The 25,869-nt window shown below is 41.5% G+C and overlaps 1 protein-coding gene across 1 annotated transcript in view; it reads right to left on the reverse strand.

Moving 5' to 3' along the window:
- Positions 1-2,308: 2,308 nt before the first annotated feature.
- KAT2B (K(lysine) acetyltransferase 2B) overlaps positions 2,309-25,869 on the reverse strand; it is a 61,619-nt gene continuing 38,058 nt past the window's right edge. Inside the window, exons 9-18 of the mRNA XM_012732072.1 lie at positions 24,806-24,942; positions 22,448-22,665; positions 21,494-21,620; positions 15,190-15,300; positions 14,143-14,286; positions 9,339-9,453; positions 7,881-7,917; positions 7,570-7,633; positions 7,390-7,474; positions 2,309-3,834 (exon numbers count right to left, since the gene is read on the reverse strand). Coding sequence (XP_012587526.1) covers positions 3,641-3,834; positions 7,390-7,474; positions 7,570-7,633; positions 7,881-7,917; positions 9,339-9,453; positions 14,143-14,286; positions 15,190-15,300; positions 21,494-21,620; positions 22,448-22,665; positions 24,806-24,942 — 1,232 coding nt within the window. The 3' untranslated portion in view covers positions 2,309-3,640. The remainder of the gene's footprint in view (positions 3,835-7,389; positions 7,475-7,569; positions 7,634-7,880; positions 7,918-9,338; positions 9,454-14,142; positions 14,287-15,189; positions 15,301-21,493; positions 21,621-22,447; positions 22,666-24,805; positions 24,943-25,869) is intronic.

The following is a 25,869-nucleotide window of genomic DNA, read 5'->3' on the forward strand; positions in this document are numbered from 1 at the left end:
GAGTAAGAAAATTTGATTCTATGAATCCAAGTAGCAGCCAAAAATTGACTACCTGCACGAAATGCTAATCCACATACTTCCAATACAGATATAGATGTTCACATATACAGTATTTTAAAACTTTCAAACAGCCTGTTTACTCTAAAATGGTAATGTTAGCTACACAATGTTTGACATTTATTTTAAAGCATCTTCACACATCATTTAAACAAATCCTCACCATAGCTTTGAGTGAAAAGGTGTGCAGGAAATAGACATGGAATGAGGAACTGGCTTCCCCAGAAGTAGACCTTGTGTTTCATCCACACACAAAGGGTGTTGGAAAGTCTATTTGTGCAAGAAAACAGAGAACTATCTAAAATTTATTCCAGGTCAGTATTTCTAGAAAAGATAGAAAACTGTGGCCTGGATGGGAACTGTTGGGTGAGTTCACACAGAACCGTTGGATCGCACCCTGGGCCTTCATATCTCAGAGGCTGGTCTCTGGCATTCTAATAAAAAGTCCTCTTCTCTTTCCCAGTCTGCTTTGATAGTCTCACTAATAACTCTATACCTATTATTGTCATTCTACTGAATGATATTACCCAGTTTTAAATATGTGTTGAATAATTAAAAATAGAGAGAGAAATGTTATATTTGGGGTGGGGTGAGGAGACTTATTTTCCACTCCAGATGCTCACTTGCTATTACAGGGCATCAGCACCTCCTGGCTCCCCTCTGGCCCTCACGCATTCCTCCCGGGGAGGGGGGGGGGGGATGACAACTACTTACCTAGTGGGAAGTTCCAGCAACAGACCTCAAGAGCTTGTTCTCCTCCCTATGTCCTGCTGCTCCTCAGCAGACTGTGTCTCTTGGGTGAGGCCTCCAGGGAGCACCATCGCTGTTGGCTGAGCACAAAACTTGATGACACAGGCCCTGCCTCCGTGTGCAGAGGTCACGGCAGTTGGTTTGTCGATCGCTTTCTGGGGTTCAGTATTACAAAGCCCATTTTCCCCAAACAGAAGCCCCCATTATCCAGTACCACTTGTATTAGTAATAAAGATGACGGCCAGGCCTTCATATGCTCTATACTTTTGACTTCTTGGTTCATAAGTCAGAAAGGGAAAAGGTTACTTTTTACCTCAACAGGAGAAAGTATTTGCTTACAGGCAACGTTTGAAGTAACATCATACGGGACTGTCAAAACCGTTTCCGGGACTGTCAAAATCAACTGTTTTTAATCTGTCTCATTCATCTACTTCACAGATGCAAAGCAGGAAACCTGGGTGGGGGTGGGGGTGGGAATCACTGAATTTGTAAACAGGTAACAATCTTCTTTGGATGGATTTTTTTCTTTGTCTTATAAGTGACAGTGGGTAAGAAGCAGTGGATAAATCAAGAGATGCAGTAAGTGAAACTTCCCACATATGAAGCAGTTCCAAACATCTTCAACAAAATTCTTAAGAGGTAAAGACTGAGGATCTCGTCAATGATCATCAAGCAAATACTACATTTACTCTATTAAACTCAATCTGTGCCCCACCCTGGTGGCGCAACAGGTTAAAGCACAGTACTGCAAGCAAGCCAGCGCTTCAGTGTAAGTTCAATCCCTGGCCCAGGAGGTGACCCACATGGCGCGGCAGACCTCTCCTGACAGGCCCGCTGCTCCCCTCAGCAGTGTGCTTCATCGATCTGCCTGTTCTGCTCCCCACTGTGTCTCTGGTGAGTCCTCTCACCAACCCTGCACCTCTGGCCTGTACCCCAGTTCTGTATGCATAAATAAATTAATCTTAAAAAAAAAGAAAGCATTCAATCTGTGGGAGGGAAAAAAAACGCCGCCACAATGAGAGCTTTTTAAAATATAATTTAAAACTATTTTGTACCAGTACAATATATTAATTTTACAAATGTAAAATTTTATCAGTCGTTAAAGCATTTGCAAAAACCACACATCCTACTTTAGCTTTATTGCACAAGATCTATAAGAAAATATTAATTTTTAAATTAGAAAACATAAAAATGCTTTCAATATAGAAGAGACAATCTGATTTTAAAGACAAAACTCTATAAGAATGTCTACCCAGAAAATAACAAACTTTCACAGGATACCAAGCTGGACAGATGCTTCAGCAGATCCAGTCCAAAGCACTGTTTGAAATCAGTCCAAGGTCCTTAATCCAAACTGTATCATCATTCTTCATTAGAAACCTAGATGCCACTCAAGGTGGATTCTTTAAAAGCCAAGGCATTTTTCAGTGTGAGCATTCTGAGTATCTCTTCCCTAGCAAAAACAACACTTCAACTCAACAGCTATTGGCAGGGTTTGGTGTTTTTTTTTTTTTTTTCTCCTTCATGCAGATTATCTCTGGCAACTGTTCTTAAAACTATCAAATGATCGTTTTAATTCATTTATGCAAGTAGAAAACTTCAAATGAAATACACTTCAAAACCTAGTTCCTTTAGAAAAATCAGTTTATAAATTTGTATAATAAAAATTAGTGTGGAGACTATCACGATGGGCTTCACTGCTTTCCTCACTTAGCTCTCCCAGAGTTGGGATGGCAAATATCCCACCTTTTCATGTAGTGTGAATTGGTTAGTAAAGTTGCATGATGGATTTTAGTGGGGTAACACCCCGGACCTATGAGACAATGTGAGTGTTACAGTACTGACAGCAAGCCCGGGTGGTGACTTTATTGCTCTCAGATAATGAATAGAACCAGGGATGCAGAGAGAAACGTTCATAAACACATCAGCAATGGGGTTGGGTGTATCATAGAAAAGAAAAAAGTTTCTTTATTGAAATGAGGGCTCACAAAATTTGGTAAATAAACAAATAATAACGCATTAAATCTCAAGTGTTTTCAAATTGGTGGCTGTGGCCCAGGGAAACTACCGTTTGGAATTTACGGCCTGTGTAAGTAAGCATGGCCAAATGTAATGTGACACAGCAGTGTAAAGAAAACCATTGCTAAAATAGTGGTTATACACTCACAAGTTTGTTGTAGGCAGACAGAATTATCAAAAACCCAAATGCTTATTACAAAAGTTTGCATTATTTAGAATTTCTTCCTTAGGAATCAAAGCAGTCACTAGAACTGCATTTTTCAGAACTGCTCAAAGCACCTCATCTAGATGAGTGTTTTTAAAAATATATATATAAAAGTCTGCAGAGAGACTTCAAGCATCATATATTTCACCTTTTATGAGCTTTTTATCATGTATCCCTTCCTTAAAGTCTTCAGAATAAAATAAAAATAAACTCTCACATTCCATTAGAAAAAAATGGAAACATTCACGGTCTGAAAATTCTCTGGATTCCCCCAAATCTTGGTGCTGTGTGCGATCTCCTCATACACAGGTTTTGAGGAAACCCTCAATCATCTACTACTGGGTATTCAGCTAATGGTCATGCCATAGAAAATTTACATTAATAGTGGTAGATAGATTAAAATCTATTCCATAAAATAAAAATGTTCTAGACTTCAATTTAAATACATATCTGAAAAGCTAAGAGGAGGTTTTTTGTTTGTTTTTCAAAAGTGCTAATTATTACATTTACAAGTATCTTCAACACATTATATCCAATTCTTTGTAAAACTAAACCACCTGGCTTTAGGCACACTGCTTGAGGAGTTTCTAAGAAGCAGAGGAGAAAGAATCACTTGTCAATTAATCCAGCTTCCTTAATTTTACTGAAGAAGAACTTCTCCAGGATATTGGCACATTTGTAGTATTCACTCTCAGGGGGATTGTACTCTTTGCAGTTGGTAAAGACCCGCTGTAAGTCTGCCATGAATAATTTCTTAGACACGTAGTACCTATTCTTGAGGCGTTCACTCATGGTTTTCAGATCTGCACAGGAAAAAAAAAAAAAATCAGTAATCTTTGACTCTTTTCAACACTAGAGATGGGTAAAGAAATCTGTCATCACTTCGATTATATATTTACCAACCCAGTGCCTTGGTTTTAGGAGAAATTCATATGATAAAGGAAAACAAGTCTCAAATCTAACATTCTTTCTTTTGTGAGGATTTCTTGTATAAAACTACAGCATGGTGACATTGAAGCAACCTTTATTAGTTATCTGGCCCAGTCCCCTATTCAGGACAAGGAAGCTAAGAAGATTAGCAGCGATAAGTACGATGAACTAGCCACTGTTAGCTGTTCATTCAGAAGGATACAGAAGCGGCTCTGTCTGCATGGAGTGCAGCAGGTGGAACATTTGTATGGAATCATTTTGTAGCTTACATCAAAACAGTGCGACTGAGTTGTTCCACTAAATTCACAGTTGTTTTGGTGTTGTAGAGACAGAACTAAAAGTAGAAAAATTGATCATAAATCCATCTGCAGATACTCCAGTAGAAACTTGCATGTATCATTCAAATGAATCTGTGCCATGTTCCAGTGATAAATAAGAATGGAAACTTCAATCTGTTTTCTAAAGCAAGAAGGCCTCAAAAGATATGGTAGAAAGGAACTTTTTCCTAATGTAGCTACTTGCTTTAAGCTGTATTATTTAAATATTTTAAATATTTAATATTTGAACACAATATTTCACTGAAATGTGTAAGAATATAGCAGGGCTTCTTAAGTCCTCACTCTCAAAACTGACCCAAAGAATTTCATGCAGATTAGAAAATGTTGGTAGGTTCCTGGTTTTTGCTAAATCTGCTTTATCATTAAATGCTGTATTAACTACACATGCAAACACAAGTCAATATGACTGAAGAAACACTCCTGACTACCAATAACCCCCAAATTTTTCAGAGACAAAGAAACTTATAAAGCAATTACACTGGAATTGTCATTTACTAAGACAAAATCCCAAAATGGGAAGAAAATCCCTTGCATCAAAATCCTAACCTACCATGAAACAGTAAGGACAAAAATATCTGTTTCTACCTATTTCCTCTGAATAGGCCAGTCTCAGACAAGTCTGTCTCATCACACCTGTGAGTTCACCTTTCAATTTCTTCTTTCTTCCCTCACTGTAAGAAGGCATTTGGAAGGGGAAAAATAAAGTGCTAAGATACAAAAAGGTTTAGTCTCACCCAAGTGTGACTAAACAGATGCAGATTCCTCTCATTTAAGGAAGAAAACAACTAAATTGTACTTTATTAGGTAAAAGCAAAGGTTTATGTGTCTTCCTTTAAATACCTGTCACTGAAGACAGGCTGCCCAATGTAGTCTGTATTCCGTAAAAGAACTGAAGGGGGACCAGGGGTGAAACTTGGCACAAAGAAGTTTATCTCATAGTTCCACAAATTCTTTGGGAAAGGAAGTGATAAGAGGAGCTAGGGAGAGGCTAAGACAGAGCAGAAACAAAGCAAGAATCTTACAATGCTTGGACATTTCTGGATAATCACAACAAATTCCTTTCTATATTTCCTTTCTGTCCTAAATTTTCTTGGATTCTTTCAGATAACCAAACAGCGCAGCTTAATATAAAAAGAAGGGCATTAGAGGGCTCTCTCTGGTGGCACAATGGGATAAAGTGCTGCTCTATGAAGCTCTCTGCAGCCACTGCAGCTCGAGATCAATCCCCGGCCCCTGGGGAGGCCCACATGGCCCGGCAGTCCTCTCCTGAACCACCCGCTGCTCCCCTCAGCAGTGTACTTCATCAATCCACCTGTTTTGCTCCCCACTCTGTTTCTGGTGAATCCTCTCACCCCCCACACCTCTGGCCTGTACCCCAGTTCTGAAAGTATAAATAAATAAAAATCTAAAAAAAAAAGGGCATGAAGCATCAGTGATATCAGGTATGGAAACCATTATTCTAATTCACCCCTACCACCTCTAACTTGGGAGTTCTGCGCCAATAGAAAAGTCCTGTCTTGCAATCCATACATGATAACTCAGACCATGTTCTGTACATAATCTCTTCTGAAATAGCTCATTCTTATGGAAGAAAAGGTTTCTTGGACATGAGGGAAAAAATAAAACTATTTTTAGAAAAAGCCAAGAAGGAAATCAAGTTGGAAAGTAACATTTATCATTCCATCTTGATCTCAAATACATGGCCAAGGGAGGGGCAAGACTCCACATTTTGCCCAACACCTAAAGGTATCATCACCTTCCCCAAAAAATAATACTGCTCCACTAAGAAGCTCCATTTAGCATTCCAATAAGCTGTCTGTGACATGCCTTAGGCCACCACTACCCTTGTCCAGTGGGGTTAATCTCCCTCTCAGCTATGCATGCAAGTTGTATGCAGCAGGGAAGATTCGCACTCTTTTCAGGCCAGACCAAGAAACTTCCAGAAAGTAGACTGAGCAATTACAAAAAGAAACTGCAAGATCTCCCACTGGAGGCCTTCAAAGTACATGAAGACGGGGGCTAAAAGAGACTTATTATTCTCAAAGTCATAGTTTCTCAAGAGAGCTTCAAAAAGAAACTGAGATGGCTCAGGAGATGAGGCCACAGGGCCAGTTAGCTTGAGTTTGAAATGGACATAGAGGACAGTAGCAAGACAGTGAGAAGAGGGAAAAAGAGATCACCTTCGTCTTAGAGAATATAAACTACTGAAACATTGCTATAGTTATATAAATGTTCATGTGAAAATTAAAGCCAGAAAATATCTGCATATAACTTTCAACTCTCAGGGAGCTAAAGGGTCACTTTCTTTTCTTCCTTTCACATTGAAACATTTCTCTGGTCTTTAGCATCAGGGAAATTACAAGTAGAAAGACACAAGTAGAAGACACAAACTGTCTCCAAAAAAAAAAAAGGCCATCAACTGTTTGAAAAGAAAACATTTCAAAGTAGTTGTTTACCATCTGCATAATGTGATATTAGTTTAATTCAGGACATTCTCAAATGAGTGAATGAATCATTCATTTTAGCATGGTGCAGGCACAGGAGCAAATTCCACAATTCTACATTTCAGCCACATTTGTTTGCTTTGGATGTGAAACAAAGTCTAAAATAGAGGGATAAACAGTGACCTCAATGGTATCCATCTAGTGTGTGGAAAATCAAAAATAGCATTAGTCTCTCTCTGAAAGTACAGCAGTACAGCACCTTAATCTAACTCCTTCTGGATAACCTTCAAAAACTCTTCAACTCAGAATGTATCAAAAGGCCAAGTTGTGTTTTTCCATTTGCAACCTAACAGGTACAATATAAGCAAAGCCAAATTTCTTACCTCTCGCTGCCTGCAGCTCCCCACGGGGGCTGTCTGACTCTGGTGCTATGGATGTGTGGGCTCACCGCTATACAGCGTCACTAACAAACACAGACACCCTTGAAACCTTGATTGTTCGGTTTGGACATCACGGGCCCTCCGACCCCGTCACACACAGCCTTTGCTACAGCAGAGCAGTGCAAATCAAATTCAGCAGCCACTTGTCCCCACACCACCATCCAGAGAGTTTTAAATCTCTACTTAGAAAATTTTAATGGCATTACCCATGGGGAACCTTATAACTTCATAATATCCCGGAGCTTCTGTTCTCTTCACTGGTTCCATGAAGGGCCAAGCACTCTGATGGCTCTTGGGTAAAGAAAAAAGTAAGGTATCTAATCTGGAAATTCCATGTGGGAAATAATTTCAAAATACTTCCAAGTGGAAGAGAAGGGAACTCTCACCTTCACCTGCTGCAGGATGCTCTTGAGTGTACTGTAAAGCTGGTCAGGATCTTTGGGTTCTTTACTTGAAAAGGGAAAAATAAATGACAAGGAATGATGATTAGGCTCTTGACCCACGTAGCGGTTGAGTCCTATTCATTCAGTTCATTTGTTACAGAAAACCTAAAACTGGAACCGTTCCAGAACTGTCTATGAAAAGTGAAACCCAACAAGTTGGATTGGCAATGACAATCATTCTGCTCCTTCTCTCAAAGTGATTGGGAATGGGGAAACATTACTTTCACTATTAATTTCTTACCCCTCATACTTACTTTTTGTCTTTTCCACTCGGTTTCCAGCCTGTCTCTCCTATACATCAACAAAATTAAACACTGAATGAGAACTGCTTTTGGTCAAAAGAATTATATAGTTAATACTTATCAAAAAATGCAGTAAATTATAGACATGCCTCAAAAAAGTCTTTCAGGGAAGAGACTGAATGAACTGTGGTTAGTTACTTCCTTAGACAACTAAAAATAGGAAACATTTCAAGGGTGACAAGACTGGCATACACGTTAGTGTTTAAAGAAGAACTCGCACCTTTGAGAAGAATGCATGGAAAATTTAACGTCTGCTGCTGCAGACTTGTGTTTCTCCCACAATCTAAGTCACTTTTTTTGCTAATCACCATGGGAAACAGTTAGTTAGGTTAGAAAAAACTTTACCCCAGTCTCTATTTTATTTGGTGCCCCTGCTTGTCCTGCAAAATGGCTATTGCTGCAGAATGAAAACAGTCTAATAGACCTGGATTTGATTTCTTTCTCGCTCCCCTAAAAAGATAAATTGTTTAACTGTTTGCCTCTCCATTTAGCAGTCTGTAAAACAGAATTCTTGAAAGTAGGTGCCGCTATCCCTTTTGAGATGAGTGGATGTATAAAACTCAGAGAAATGCCTGGCACAAATCAGCGTTCACCAATGTTGCAGTTCTTTTGCTATTAATCATAATAAAATAGGGAAGAAAAATGTCTGGGTCTGGCACTTGAAAGGAAGATCTAAGGCAACTTTTGCAATGAAGAAACATGCCCCATTAATGTCTGATTTCTGAAATATTTTAGTTTGTTTTCTTTACTCACCGGGCTAAAAGATCCCCGATTTGTACCAAATGAAGGTGCCACCATTTGATGTCTTTTGAATTACAAAAACAACCATTTTGTGTGATACAAGTCACCTCTGACATCCCTGCAGAGAAGAACCCCTGGACAGACTACTGTCAAGAAGGAAAGCTGAGACCAATGATACTATTTTTTTAATCGCCATTTTTCAGTTTAGGGAAACTAATTTAGCCAACAAGCACAGCTCTGTGAAGGACGCAACCTGGGCAGCAGGTCAGAGCCGGACTGCGGTGGAATCTGACAGCGCCTGGCCACAAGCCCTTTAAGCTTAAAGGACTTCATCGTTCTGAGATTCAATTTCCTTATTGTAAAAATAGAGTTCCTCTTCCTTCAAGGTATCATATGAATAGTACACAGTCCAGGGCTACAAAGAGCAAGCTCTCAATAAATAATGGATCTTAATAGCTATATAACAAGGGGTCATCTAAGTTTTCTTGGGTTTGTTGGGACTGAGAACAGAAAAGATGTACAAGGAAAGCATTTGCTTCTTTCTTAAAAGACAAAGTCACACAAATGGCGACAGCGGAGGCAAAAGCTTTTCAAACTTCTGCATTCTGACAACTGTTCAAAACAGAGTACCAAGAGAGGTTGTAGTGTTAAAAGAAGGTTTATACATACTAATTCCAGGAATGCTTTCTATTGGAATCTGCCGAACTCCATCTTTAAAACATGAAAGTCCAGGGTAGACTTTGCGAATCTGAGCTTGTTTTCTTTCTATCAGCTTTTTAATGATCTGTAAAGCACAGGAAAGAAACGCGGTCACTTTAAGTAGGCCAACTAAGCATCATCTTCCAACAAAAGAAAGTCTTGGAAACAAAATGGGTGCGTGCCACTGTCACACATGAAAAGTCTTGTTACCCTGTGCCCTCCTGTCGCCCGCACGACCCTCTTGAGGATCTGCCCCTGCCACACAGGAAAGTCGGTACCGAGAAGACACTGCCCGGAGGGGCCGTGTCCTCTGCAGAGTAAGAGCTGGTGATTCTGTCCTGCTTTTTCCAGACCCACAGTCAAGCCGCCAGGCACGCAGCCACCCAATAAAGCACCGAACTTCTTCCCGCCCCATGACTTGGAGATGTGACCTCAGGGATTGAAGGGGCAGATGAGCAGGCTTGAGAGAGTCCACACGCCTGGGAGGATGAACACACTGCTCGATAAATGTTTTAAGTTTAGCCCCAATCTATGCTGCTTTCAATTAAAAACAAACGAAAAAACAGGTCCAAAGAGTTGTCCATTAAGGCAACTCTTAATACAGTTAAGTTCATTCTCTAAGTAATTTCCAGTATAGTAAAGTGAATAACTATTTCCAAAATAAAACCATTTTCCTTCTCTAAAAAAAAAAAGGAAAAATCAAATCCTGAAATTAGCTATAACTGAATCTTGGAAGAGCAAAAACAAAATAGTACCAGTCAGTCATGAATTAGATTTATAAAGAAGACCAAAAAATTCTGGTTCCTAACTGCTTGATTTCAAACATATTGCTTGTAAATATTGCAGCATGAACACATAATCCTAATAATTAAAGCCAAAGCTTCATAAAATGAATGTCCTACCGAATGTATATTCCTGGTAAATCTAATGCAGTGCTATCCAATAAAAATATAAATGCAAACCATTTGGGTAATTTTAAATTTTCCAGCAGCCACATGTTTTTAAATGAGAAGCAGTAGATGAAATTGATTATAATGATATGTCTTTATTTAATCTAATCTAGTCAAAACACTATCCTTACAACATATAATCAATAGGAAAAACTGAGACGGTTAGCTTCCTTTGATTCAAACTAGGGCTTCAAAGTCGGGGTACATTTCGCACTTCCGGTACATCTCCATTCCAAAGACTCACACATCAAGCGCCCTGTAGCCGCAGACAGTGTCTGCCACACTGGACAGGACCAAAGTAGATGGAAGGCTGCCTTTCACTTACCTATAAGTCTAAGTGATTCTTAAAAAGCATCTCAATGGCGGGGTGCTTCCTGGTGGCGCAACAGGTTAAAGCACAGCTATCGCAGCCACTGCAGCACGAGCTCGATCTCCTCCCAGGGAGGTGACCCGCCTGGCGCAGCAGACCTCTCCTGACCCACCCGCTGCTCCCCTCTGCAGTGTATTCCAGTACATTTGCGTGTTCTGCTCCCCACTCTGTCTCTGGTGAATCCTCTCTCACACACATCCCCTCCCCCCAACCCCACACCTCTAGCCTGTACCCCAGTTCTGTATGCATTAATAATTTTTTTATGATTTATATATGCATACAGAACTAGGGTACAAGCCAGAGGTGTGGGGGCGATGAGAAGCTTCACCAGAGACAGCGTGGGGAGAACAGGCCGACCGACAAAGTCCACTGCTGAGGGGAGCAGCGGGCGGGTCAGGGCCATGTGGGTCACCTCCGGCGCTGGGGATCGAACTCGCACTGAAGTGGCTGTGGCTAGCTTGCAGCGCTGAGTCCTAACCCATTGTGCCACCAGGGAGGGACCAATAAATAAATCTTAAAAAAAAAAAAAAGCATATCAATGATAGTAACTACAGAGTCTTTAATTTCGAATCTGATTTTAAACGCCTGTTCTCTTTGCCAAGAATCCACACCCTCCGCCCCTCCACCCCCCAACAACCTAGCAGGTGGCCTCCCCGCCCCTCATGCAGCACCTTGAGGCTTGTGGCTCCTGGGAAAGAGCTGGGCTTCCTATGGATTGCTCTGGACAAAGGTAACATTTCACTTTTGTCCCCATCTTTTATCTTCACCTTCCCAGAAAATGTCTTCATTTCCCCACCATGTCATTGTCTTCCTTCTCCTCAAAGCCATCTCTCACCCCTTGCTGTCCACTTACAGACAAAACTGGGAGGTGGAGGGTCTCTCCCACCTACAACATGTCACCAAGTCTCACAATGTCTTCTCACAAGGAAATCGCCTTGCTCGGTCTCACCCTTACTTTGGTCCCCCTACCCAGGCGCTGGGAGCCTCACCTGTGAATCAGGACTTCAGAATTACTCCCTCCTCCAGCCCCCACACACGCAAACACACACGGCACACAGCACACCCAGTGCGGCCTGCTCGGTGCCTGTCCGTGCTTTCCCGAATGGTGGCGGCTTTCAGCACCCAGGTATCTGTGCTCCCAGGTGTTCACGTGCACATGAATCAACGTAGGTTGCAAGTTTCATCTTTGTGCCTACTGATTCCATGATCAGGCTTCCCATTTCACAGTATATTGCCACAAAAAATCTCAGATGACCTTGGCCAATTTCCCTTGGTGTCGACACTCCCCAGCCAGTGCTTCAGTCTCCATTCTCTGCTCATAAGAGGGTTCCCTCTCCATCTCCACATGACAACTACAAGCACATTCTGTCCTTGTGCACGTTTAGAACTAGAAAAGTCCCCCATATATGCACTGCTTCCTTCCATCAACATCAACCCCTCCCTTCCCCAATGGGTTTCCAAAGGAGCAATAATAATACTTTACTGTAAAAATTATTTGAGTTCTTTGGAAGAACACACTGTATGAATACAAATAATGTACTGTATTAACTTGAGATCCCTTTTAAAAAAGCTGTAGGCCCTCCCTGGTGGCACAATGGGTTAGGACGCAGCACTGCAAGCAGGCAGCAGCAGTTTCAGTGTGAGTTCGATCCCCCGCCCCGGAGGTGACCCACATGGCACGGCAGACCTCTCCTGACCTGCCTGCTGCTCCCCTCAGCAGTGTACTTCGTCAGTTGGCCTGTTCTGCTCCCTACTCTGTCTCTGGTGAATCCTCTCACTGCCCCTGCACCTCTGGCCTGTACCCCAGTTCTGTATGAATAAATAAGTAAATCTTTTTAAAAATAATAATAATAAATAAATAAATAAAGAGCTAGAATAACAGCTCCAAGGCATCAGTATCAAAGTGTGTGAGACAGAGAAAGCCAGAAGCAACGGAGACAGGTGAGGAGAGAGCAAGAAGAGACCCAAGAGGAAGGGAGAAAGAGCAGAGAGGCCGCGGTCTGCACTTGCTAAGCTCTGTATGTGGAAGGAGCCGCCAGATGCTGACTTGTGCGCCTGTAGCCCCTGCATGGCGAATGCCACTCCAAGTTTATTCCGCAGAGACAGATGAAGTGGTGGTGCTGGGAGGGGCAGAGGGAAGGCCGCTGACAGCGCAGCGCCTCATGGCGAGGCGTGGGCTGGCCAGCAGCCTGGCTAGCTAGCGCAATGACCTGCTGGATTCAGACCTGCGCATTAAGCCCTGAGGAGAACAATGCAGAATGCTAGCTCTCCAGAGAAAGGCAGAGAGCAGGGCCTGCTGTGCTTTTATTAACTCTCTAAGTACCCTATTTGGAATTCTCTTAGGTCGGCATCTTTGACCAAGAAGCAACAAAGGTCCTTTCTCTTTTAAATAGTCTTTTGCTCATTTCCATGAGAAGCATAAGAACACATTTGGGCATTCTGAGTAAAAGGAAAATACTTATGGCGCGCCTACTACTCACTAGGCACTGTGTAGGAAGCTTTATGTCTCTTATGTCGGTGATGTCTGACAAATAACCAATTACTGGGGCTAAGAGACAGGAGCAGAAATCAGAAAACAAAGCTAAGATAGGTTGAAGACAGATGTCTTTTTTGTTACTTGTAGAGAAAGAAGAGAAGAACGGAAGACTAAATAAGAACAGTGTGAGGTAGAAAGGTGTAAGATGGCTGCAAACTCCCAGGTTTGGAATGCCAGTGAATTATGGGGAGCAAGGGGGTGTCCTGAGCTTGATACACAACAAGCCACTCATCTAACAAAGGTCTGCTTTTTTGAGTACTTTTGACTTACAGAAACATAAAATTACTGTGTAGTCACATCGGTCAATCTTTCCCTCTACTGCTTCTCTTAAGTTTATAGGCATGAAAGGCTTCACCCCAATATCAGGTAACAAATTGCTTAATAGCTAGAAGCTGTAATGCAAGGAAAGAGATTAATACACACTGAGATAAATGTCTACGTAAGATGAATCACTGAAGGGCAAATGGTGGATGACGCTAGTGGTGAAGAGGATGGAGGATGAAGTGGTTTGATTCTCGTGTGCATGGCGGGAGAGGGGAGTAGTGAGTAAGACGACAAGCCGAAGACAGGCCGGGGCTAGAGCGTCAGCAGTGGCCTCTGCAGAACAGTTCAAGGAGGAAAACAAGAGAAGTCTGGCGAGAGTATTTCAGACACACATACAAGAGATCTTAAAGATGTAGGAAAGCTATGCCACTCCACCTTGTAAGTTGTGTACTCACACCAGTGAAGCAAGGGTTAATCATTTTAGGAATGGAACCAACAGAGGAGACAGACCACCTCTGAGGAAGAAATATAGGTAAGCCACAGCAGCTGAGATGATGATGCACAGGGGCCATACCTAGAGAGTCCAGTGCCAGGCAATTCACCCCATCTAAGACCGGCCTGCAGAGGCCGAGCACAAGCCAGTCAGCTGCTTACCTCTTTCTGCTTCTTGATAATGACCGAGAATTCTGTGTATGGGATACGTGGATTTAGCTCACACCCCATTAAGGTAGCTCCTTCATAATCCTTGATGTAGCCAACGTATTTGGTTTTAGGTATTTTAATTTCTTTGGAAAAACCCTGCAAAGCAAATAAATTCATTCATAAGGCTATTGTGTATCAATTATCTATTGAGTATGAATGACCTGAAATGTCAAAGAACCATCAGAAATTATTCAGAGTAAAAAAAAAAAAAAGAATCTATCGAGTGAGGAGGGCCTCCTTTGGTGGCCTAGCGGTTAAGTCTCAGAGTTAGCACCTCTATGACCTGAGTTCAATCCCCGACCAGGGAACTGACCTACATGACATAGCCATGAGCCTGTCTTGCCCACTGCTCCCCTCAGCTGTGTATTTAAGTGGATCTGCCTGTTCTGCTCCCCACTCTGTCGCTGGTGATTCCTTCTAGTCCCCTGTTCCTCTGGCCTGCACCCCAGTTGTTCTACACAAAATAAATAAATAAATAAATCTTACAATGAAGGAATAATTCTTAGAGAGAGAGAGAGAGAAGGAAAGAATGAAGAGAGAAAGCCAGCCGGCCACTAAAAGGCAGCCAAGCTCCCTGTACTGTCCACCAGGCTGTCCGCAGCCCTTGGTGGCGTCGGCATTTCCTCTGTGCTGTGAGCAGGGTGCTGCTTTCCAGAGACTGACCCTATGTCTCCTCTTTGTGGAGCGCCCTATCACCCTAAGCTCATTTCTCCTTAACCTGGAAATCCCACACTTTTGAATGCCAGGATGTCATATTACACTGCACTTACGCGTGACAGTCATTGACTTGCTCAGTATTTTTTTTTCTTATTTCAATGTGCTGGTCAAACCCACTAATCCAGACTGACCCTTACTACTGGTTTTAAGATTTACAAAATATGTGTATGTGTTTCTTACAAGCAGAAGATGCTGGGAGAAAAGTTCTACTTGGATGAGGGCTTCACATATGTAGATTAAGAAAAGGAATGACAGAAGAGAGTTGCACAGTGACGAACTTACCTGTTTCTTGAAATAGCCGATTGCATATTCATCTGCATATGTGAGGAAGTTCAGAATGTCATGTTTTATATGATATTCCTTCAAATGATTCATTAGGTGTGTTCCATAGCCCTGTGTGGAAGTTAGCATATACACAGATATATTACATTCTACAAAAAAAATTCCTGTAAATAAGCTGGAAATACTGGTAAATCTGAGCATGTATTTTTGATATATTTTATCAGTACTAAGGCCCTTTTTTGAACTTCCTGAACTTCAAAGTGAGCTACAAAACCCAACAGTTCAAAATTCTTGAAATACAATCATCACTTGAAATAGGAACTCCTTAGTTCTCTGAAAATAGCATGCAAGATTACAAGCTGCTAGGTTCAATTCTAATGATTACATGATATATATCATTAAGGAAGTTTTGGAGTGAATACTGACTATGAATTTCTGCTTAGTTTACTTAAGAAATGGAGGTAAAAAGAATTAATGTAAATGGAACATGCTCATCTTTTCAAGAATATTAACTAATCTAAATGTTTCCTGTATATAAAAAAGCAATCTTTCTAAAGAAATGTCATCACATTCATTGAATTTTCAGAGCGGTTTTACCACATCTTTCCAAACAAGGAAAGCTAGGATCTGAATGAGCTAGATATTAGCAAGTAAGTAAAGATAGTGAACAAATGTTGAATAAACTAATGACTGACATGTGGAAAATATACAAATATAAAACTCAGAAATGTATACGTTTTGGGTGATTACTTTGAAACGTCATAAGAAGAAGTAAAAGTAAATCCAAGCACCTCGACAAAAATATTTTCACATATTTTCAAATTTGGTGACACACTGATAGCAAGAACTCAAATTGTGTATAGGTATGATTTTATCAACCAGTGAAATCTCTGAAAGGCAGAAGGATCTCTGGAAGTCATTTGGTCTAACACTATCCCAGGTGGAAAGGCAAGCCACGGGAACACCCTCAATAAGCGTGACCACTTGCACCTCAGACAGACCAATTCATGCCCAGGGATTGGTACAAGTGGGATACTCTTCCTAAATTCCCGAGATCTGACCCCTTGTTACTTTTACCAACTGACTATATTTCGACTCCTACAGTAACAGAGGCTCTTAACAACTTTCAAGTCCTTAGAAATTATTCTCTCACTTCTACCTCCCACATCCCAAGCTACACATCAATGAGGCTGTTATGCCTCACATAGCAAAACTGGAAAACACTCATCCATCTAAACTCCTTTGATCAGAACTTTCTCTTGTACAGCAATACCCTTCTAAAGCATGGCTCCAGGGATGAAGGGTAGGAATAATTGCAGTCGCTGTTCAGTAAACAGTGGATTAATATCATCTCTCTACTGGAAACTTTCCTTCCATGAGTGTCAGCAGGGGCACATTAGCTTTTCACAAATGTATCTGAATACTGGCATATGGTGAATTTGACTAAAGCCTGGATAAGACAGACTAGGTATCTCTCTCCTTGAGGTGAAGATAGTAAAGTGAGGATAATACAGAGTCGTGATCTGCAATACAACAGCCCCATCACAGGTGGCTTTTGGGCAACTGCAGTGTGACCAGTCCACATAGAAATATACAAGAAGCACAAAGCACACACTGGGGGAAATCTTATTAGTGACATTTTATAGCCATTGCATGTCGATGCAATGCTGTTCTGGACATAGTAGGTTAAGTTGAACAGATTTATATCATTTTCATTTATTTGCTTATTTGCTTTTACTTTTTAAAAAATGCCACCCAAATTATTTTAATTATATCTGCGATGTCCATTTGAGTGTTGCAATATATTTATTAGGCAGAATTGGTACAGAGTAATGTATTACACCTGTGTAATACAAAAGCACAAAAGGTCACTTGATAATTGAGAGGAAAGGAGGAAAAGGAGATACAAAGAAAAGAAGAGGTTTAAGCTAGACCTTAAAAGAGGCTGTCAAATGGAAGACATGGAAAGAAGATGGGTTGGAAATTTAAGTATAACCAAAAATAAACCTACACAAAAATATGATAAAAAGATGGAAGTGAGCTTTTCACCTAGCATACAAAAGAGAAAGAAAATATACGAAAGAAAAGATTGATCACTATGCACATGAGTTCAAATTTAAAGCTTCCGATATCATCAACAATTGAAGATATCACAAACAAAAGAGAACTAAAAGTTGGGAAGGTGTGATTTTAACATATATGTCAAAGATTTAACACCAAGGATATATAATTATCTGCTCTAGGAACAATACAAAATTAAGTATTGAAACTGCTATAGGGTCAATACAAAAAAAAGAAAAAGTGTCAAAGGAGAGGAACAAGCAATAAATATTACCCAAAAATAGAAAGATAGTGTAGAAACGCTACTGGAAAGAGATCACTCCATCGGGAGATGCAGTGTTCAGTCAACAGCATGGAGTTATCGCTCAGAGAGGGCGCCAGAGGCCCCGAGGGCAGGAGGAGAGTGTACCCGAACAGCTCTGGTGGAGATTCAATTGTGTCAGATCTTTAGAAGAGCAGTCTCGTAACAGGTGTCTTCATAAATGTCTCCAGTAGGGAAATTATTATATAGTTGATGCACACATTTTATGAAATACTATATAAAAGAATAAAACCGCTCTTCTATCTTTGCACTAGTAGAGATTCAGACATGCTCCTTATCTGTGTTATCCAATAGAGTAGCAATCATTGTGGCTAGTGACTACTGCAGTGACTGAGGAACTATACTTAAATCTTACTTAATTTTAATTGATCTAAATATAAATTTAAATAATCACATGTATGCACTAAAGATCCCTAGGACATAATAGAAAGGTTTTTTATATGCAGAGTACACATTCTGTTAATGTAAAAAAAAGAAAACACATAGTCATCTCTTAACGTAGAAGCACATTTCCATGTATGTAAATCAGTAAAGAAATATCTTTACAGATACCAAAATGACAATACTTTGTCACTTTAGGAAAGGGGAAATGAGACTTTTGCTTTATTTGAAAAGTCCTATGTGTATGATGTATGCCAGTGAAAATTATATTTCAATAAAAATGGAAAATCTGGAGAAAAGAGAGAGTTGGCTAGTTAGAGGAAATTGTATGTGCAAGGGAACAGTGATATCTAGAAACAAGTGAGAAATGTATTTTCTGACACAGTGCACTTTAATAAAGACGTGGCTGATGGAAGACAGTGAGGCTTTCATTGTAAATACCACCCTATAAGAAGTTAACAGAACGAGAAATTTTCTCCCTTTTACCCACAATCCAGTGATTGTGCTCAAGAAGAATAATGATTCTTTTGTAAACAGCTTCTCAAAACCTGCATAAGATACTATTTATTAGTGGCCATAATGTTTCATCTTTCCAAAGAAATTTCCCCAAATCCTCTCTGCATCTACTATATGGTAGGAACCAAAGAGCTTCCTGGGTTCCAGCAGCCAAAACATCATGATGCAATTTTTTACATAAATATTTAGATTTTCGCCCCAGAACTGTTTCACTTATTTGTAAGCCTTTATCTTGTAACTGTCACCAAAAGGATTCTTTTCCAAATCTATCTGGTAATTTCAGTGTCTGTTAAATACATATTATGGTAAATAAGTATTAGCTACATCACTTTAAAGTTGCATATATTATCAAATCCAAATAATTCTGAGATGACAGTTTCTAAATCCAGATGAGGAGTTTCAGTGAGTTCTCAAATGGTATCTCGTGTGTGTGCTGAGCAAGAAAACCTCAAGTATGAAACTCAAATCTTATTTCTAGCATTCACAGGAACCTGTACGTCAGCCTGGTTCTCCACCAGGTAGGACTAGAGATCTCAAAGTATCATTTAGCCCAGATTTTTAATATAGTTTTAAAAAATTTCAAACCTCCACTTTATGAGCTCGCCAATTTCACAAACAGGGGGTACCAGCACCAGCTTCTATCACACTCATCCTTTCTATTCCTTTCTGAAAGATGAATCGTAATTTTCTGAAACGTTTGTTTCTAGTCATTTACAAAAAGTGTTGTTTTGTTTTCTAATTCTTCTACTGAGCTGGTGATGTTTGGTTACCTTTCCTCAAGTCTTTAGAAAATTACATATTTTGGAGAAAAAAATAAATTGTTCTTTCTGGAAAGTAATGACAAGGTATACAATTCACTTTAAATACCTCCAGTTTCCTTCTGGTATTCCTAAATATGACCAACAAACCTTAACCAGCTTTTCCTAACAAAGAAACTGGTAGGACTTCCTTGGAGAACTAAAACTCTACAACTATACAGGCTTTTTCTGAAATCAGAAACCAAGGACATCCACTCATTACAAAAAAACAAACTTTTCTTTCATCGAAGTTGAAGGAAATGCTCTGAAGATTTGGAATAGTTTCTCACATTGGCTAGCAGGAAAATAAAAAATTGATAAACATGGCAACAGCACCATCTAAAGACATATTGTCAGAACTCCTTGAAAATAGAGCCAGAGACCCATTTCAGGCAAATTTGGACACTCGCCTTCCCTGGTGAGAAAAGCGAACATAACAAAAAGTGAACATAACACCATCGAATTTTGTGTGGCCTTTGCTGCTTAGTCCTGTCGATCAAAAACAAAAAGCCCATTTATTCTGCTCAGAATAAATCATGGGGGCTATCACTGGCACTAGGACCGGAGGAAAGCTGAGGGTTGAAATCAGAGCACTAAAGCACGAGCCGTAGCCCTTAAGCAGCCCTTAAGCAGGAAAAGAATTCCTTCCGATGACGTGTTACTGGTTTTTGTAAACGGCATCTCTTCCTTGTAGCTGAAGGAGACCACAGCTCCCTCAGAGCCACACCACACAAAGCACAGCAGCCACAGGGCTGTACGTGCTCAGCCAGCACTGGAAATGTGGCCAGTGGCCTCCCTGGTGGTGCAAAGAGTTAAGTCTCAGCACCAAGGAGCTGCCCGCAGCCACTGTAACATAGGTTCGATCCCAGGCCAGGGAACTGACCTACATGTCTCACCTGACCCTCTCATGTCTGGCCCGCTGCTCCCCTCAGCAGTGTGTTTCAGTCAGTTGCTTGTTCTGCTCCCCTCTCTACCTCTGGTGAATACCCTCACACTCTGTACCTTTGGTCTGTACCCCAGTTCTTGTGTGCATAAATAAATATTTTTTAAAATGTGGTCAATCGAAACTGCACAAATGTACACTTGATTTTAGAGAACTGGTACAAAAGAAGGAGTGGACATTGTCTCACTAATTTGTTGTGACACTGGATACCTGTTGTAATGGCAAATATTTGGATACAATGGATAAAGTAAAATAGAGTTGTAAAAATAACTCCCCAGTTTCGAATTACTTTTTGTTTTAATGCCACTATTATAAAATTTACATATAAGCTGACATGTGTATCTGGCATTATATTTCATTAGATAACGTTGCCTTAGACCAACCATCAGGCCAGCAGTTATCTGATCCTGTGGGCTTAGCTTTCTACCAATCGTTTTATTTTCTGCATAATACTCTCTAAGGTTCCCCAAAATAATACTCTGAGGACACATTTCCTGGCTTCATTTTCCTAAGAACAACAGAACACAGCATAATTTAGATCAAAATTCTCTCTGCAGATCGAGTCTATTTTACACCTTGCAGACTGTGAAAACTACCTCAATACCAAAAAAACAATCTGTAGTTCCTGAGGAGGAAAGGAGCTATGGCAAAGACAATTAAGAAGGTAAATTAGCAACACACACCACTCCCCAAAACAACACATTCCCAACCTTGCACAAATAAACTCATGAAATTTATTCATGAGTTTATTCAAAATTTTCATGCCTTCCTCACAGAATTCCTTCAATCCTATCCCTCCTTAGGACAAAGTCATAAGAAATATTTCTGGTGTGTAAGCCACCTAAATAATCTCCATAATTCCATATCACATCATATCCTTTCTGGTGATCCAGTGTCACCAAAGGTGTGTGTGTGTGTGTGTGTGTGTGTGTGTGTGTGTGTGTGTGTGTGTGTGTGTGCACGCGCACGTGCAAAAATTAAAAATAATCACTGCAATTTATTTTTACACACCCCTTCCTTTGCCATAGGTTAAGATACACTTGGGGCTATGTGGTGTCCTTATACATTGTCATCGGCCCAAGATCCAACAAAGCCTGGCAGAACCTGGTTGGTACAGCGCCATTTGCTCTCCTCACACACAGTGAGAGGACTCATCTCAGAAAGCCCTGAACTCCTCTTGGAACCTTCCCCTGGACATGGCACACAGAGACCTTCCCGAGCTCTGTAGCTGTAATGAGAAGCCCCCTATGCTGCTTGCCATCTAAAACCTTCCGTTTTCCTTACCTTGACCTGCTCATTTGAGGTTACAGCACAGAAAACAATCTCTGTGAATCCTTGGGATGGAAACATACGGAAACAGACACCACCAATAACACGGCCATCTTTGATTAGGGCAAGGGTCTTGTGTTTCCTGAAAGAACAAGATGATGCCAAAGTTTTACCTATCTTGGTCATACACATAAACTTTCTAGGGTGTTCCTCATCAACCAGACAAGAAAGGGGTAAGGTGGGCTGTTGTCTTGACTTTCTAAGTAACCCTTGCTTTTCTAGCCACCATCTTGCTAGATCACCCTTTAATGTGGGGTTATTAGAGCCAGCTTGTCAACACAAGAATTCATTACTCAAAAATATTCTGGAAATATTATGGGGTTACAGAAAGGGTACAAAATCTGCATGTGCAATTTACCAAAACTTGCCAGACCTCCTCTCTGTCTTACGGGAACTCTGGACTGTCACATGCCTGGATCAGGGCCACATAGACTTTTGGCTAAAATATATTCAATTAGAGAAGCGCAGTTTTTGTTTGTATGTGTGTGTGTGTGTGTGTTAAGGCAACAGATTTCCGAAGTTAACCTCTCTGCTATCCCACTAATGCTTCCAGTTCTTATAAACCTGGACAACAGGCACCTCATCAAGATACCAAAACCAAGAACAGTTGAATGATGGAAACAAAATGGTATCCCTTTTTGACTGTTTAGACCCTTACATTGCTATACCAAATGAAGTACAGGATAGTCACCAGCAACTTAAAATATTATGTATGGTGACTAACGCCAAAATGACACGAATTGCTGAAATTAATCTTGCTATTTGTAGTCCTAGCCACTACCGTGCTGTGACTGCCTGGTGGTAAGAAGCAGCAGGATTCCGAGGGTGACCTGGCTGACTTTCGCTATGGAGGCAGTTCCTCTTTCATTTTCAAAGGAAATAAAGCAGGAAGCGCAAAGTGCCACTTACGGATCAAAGACCAGCCGCGTGATGTACTCCTTGGGCATGCGGGGCAGCTGGTGGGAAAACACATTCTGCAGCCCCACCAGCCACATCAGGATCTTCCTGTTGGGCTTTTGGCTCAGGGAGTTGCCGACCACGTGAAACTCAATCACACCCCTGCGCTCTTCCAGCCTTGCTGCCTCGTCCCGGGCTGAATGTGCCGAATGCGCCGACAGAAAATTGGTCTGGGATGCAGGAGACAGGAAGAAGTTGTTTCACATTGGGGACAGGACATATCAGCATGTTCTCTGTCCTGGTAAGACGCTCATTTGTGGTTTTCAGGTTTATAAACACATATTAAGCGCACAAGAAAGACAAGGTAAATAAAGCATTTTGAAGAGACCAGAGAAAGATAAGACACATGGATGATATCTGGTGTACATCAGGAGTCGGCAAACTTTTCTGTAAGGGCCAGATAGCAACTATTTAGACTGTGCAAGTCACAAGGCCTCTGTGGCACCTCCTCACCCTGTAATGGTGCAAAAGCAACAGCGGACAATGTGCGAACGGGTATAGCAGGGTTCCAGTGAGGCTTCATGTATAAAAACACAGGACAGACCGATTGGACTTATGAGCCATAGGGCTTGCCAGCCTCTGGCTGAAAGAGTGTCATCCAGCTAAGCTTTCCGAGAACCCTGCTGTGACAGATCCCCAATTGCAATCACCATTTCATCGGGCACCATAACATCACTAGTTCCTCTCTTTTGGAGGTCTGTTTTTTTACCACAGGAATATCTGTGACCCCCTTCTCCACTCTAACCAGCAGCACAAGCGGGGGCCAGTTCCTTAGGCTACTGCTTATTCATCCAGCCAGAGCTGTGCAGACGAATGTTCAACACAGAGCTCTCCAGGGAAGAAAGTTTTAACAGGGAGCACTTGCTTGTTTCACCATCTGAGGTGGCTGCCCGGGTGACGAGCTGCCACTGTGGTCAATTTTAACTCCCAGCACACTTAAGAACCAGCTCGCAACCTCCCCGAGAGCGGAACAACTACCCATGGGCCTCTGTAAGCCAACTCCAGCACGCCACGACATCCACTCAACGACTTTTGAAATGTACGAGTGAAGCCACTCTGCAGCAGAAAATTTGAGCACAGCTAATCTGTAACATTACTAAATCTCTGAAGGGCAGTACATCAACGGTACTGCAGTCTTAAATCCCCAGGAGTGGCCATCCAGAAGGAAAGGGAAAGGACAATTTTATACGGAGATGTTTCTATTATAACATTCCAGTTGTCTGAATGATCCTTAATATCACAAAATGTCTAACAAAACATGACAAATTTAAAATTGATACTTTAAGCTAGCAGAGTCACACTAGAAAAAGATGTTTTGCGAAATAATCCCCATTTCCTGGAATCTGTCAGAATTCTGCTCTACCGTTGGCTGTGATACAAGGCAATGACAGCAGAGCTTTTAGCAAAAAAGCCTGACTATGAGCTTAATCATGATTGAATAATCGGATAAATCCAAATGGAGGGACATGATGCAAAACTGGTCACAGGACTTCTCAAGGTGCTAGTAGCTCAAAAGACACAAAGAAGGCAGGCAGGAAGGAGGGAGGGGAAAGTGAAAGAAGGGAGAGGGAGGGGCGGAGGGAGGGAGGAAGCGAAGGCTGGGGAACTGCTGTGGATAACGGAGACTAAAGAGATGAAAAGATAAAAATTTTGCAATGCACAAATGAAAAGAGAGATAATTCAGCAACAGCAGTAAATATTACAAAGGGCATAAGTTGGATTCAGGCAGAATTTGATTGTGGGATGTATGTTAGGCCAGAGGTCAGCAAACTTCGCTATAGAGGGCCAGAGAGCAATATTTTAGGCTTTGCAGATCTACCATCCTCTGACTCAGTTCTTCAAATCTGCATTTCGGTCCAAAGGCAACCATAAACAATGTCTCAAGAAACCTTTACAGCCAGTGGGGACAGATTTGACCTGTAGGCTGGCATTTGCCAACCTCTGTGTTAGAAAATATTGTAGCCTTTTGTAGTTCAGTCTTCTGCACGAGCACTACATTGTGGTTATGTAAAAGAACAGCTCATCTTGGGAGACACGTGCACAAACACCTGAAGAGGAAGTGTTATGACATCTGGTTTTCATTCGGCTGTGAGAGATTAGGAGCACGTTTCCCTGTGATGTGATACACATCAGGCGTGTCACCTCTCCAGCAGCTGTTCCTGCCTTCCCCAACCTGACACCAGGTTAAATGCAAATCAGGGTAGCGGGACATGCTAGCTCTCAGCAGGAACATCTCCAAGTCTGCCAGCTGGAGCAGCTGGGAGGGCAGCTGGAGGCTGCCAGCTGGCTGCCCTGGCTTACCCCACTGACCTCTGGTCCGAGCATCGCTGCAGGGTCTGTGATGGTGGACATGACCTCGTTGATTAATTCCATTGGAATATCCCCCATCACACGGGGCTTCTTGGCCTCCTCCAGAACATGGGAGTCATTCATTTTCCTCTTTTCTCCTGTGATCATCAAAGCAAAAGGGCAGACAATGGTTGATTTTGAGCACAAAGCAGATGACCCATGCCAAATAATCCTACTAATTTTTTAAAGCTAAGCAAATAAGCTTAATGACCACATTCCCACAATCTACATGGGAGAGAGCCAGTATCTCAACCACATGGCCTCAGCCATCCTGTTAAATAGTCTCCACTGCAACTGGTTTTCTCATATGGAAGGAGGCCTCCCACCGGCCGGGGGGAGGTGGGAGAAGACAGAATAGAGAAGGGGAAGGTCACAATAACTATCGACTACAGCCCCATCCCGAACATTTTCTGTCTTTGACAATAACTTTTTAACTTGAAATATGAAGGCACGTGCATGTTACAGTGCTTCTGCATTTGCACATCAAGTGACTGTTGGTTCTTGGCCGCTAACTAAGTCCTTTTGTGGTCAGAAAGCATGATTCACATGAAACAAAAAGATCGACTTGGCTTTATGACCTACAGCAAGAGCAACTTTTTTTTTTCTTTTTTTTTTTAGATTTGTTTATTTATTCATATAGAACTGGGGTACAGGCCAGAGATGTGGAGGGTGAGAGGAGTCACCAGAGACAGAGTGGGGAGCAGAACAGGCAGATCGACAAAGTACACTGCTGAGGGGAGCAGCGGGCGGGTCAGGAGAGGTCTGCCGCGCCATGTGGACTCCTCCGCCATGTGGACTCCTCCGGGGCAGGCAGGGATCGAACTCATTGCGGAAGTGGCTTAAGCTTCTCAGTGCAGTGCTTTAACCCGCTGCGCCACCAGGGAGGGCCGCAAGAGCAACTTTTTATATAGATGTAGTGTCTTTTTGAAAAGAGTGTGTATTTTTCTATACACTAGCTTAAGCTTATACATCATATTTTCGGGGTTTCTATGTCCTTGCTTGTCTGCTTGATAGTTATGAAAGCT

This window comes from Condylura cristata, unplaced genomic scaffold, assembly GCF_000260355.1.
Source record: "Condylura cristata isolate star-nosed mole 26May11 unplaced genomic scaffold, ConCri1.0 scaffold00033, whole genome shotgun sequence".
Classification (NCBI taxonomy): domain Eukaryota; kingdom Metazoa; phylum Chordata; class Mammalia; order Eulipotyphla; family Talpidae; genus Condylura; species Condylura cristata.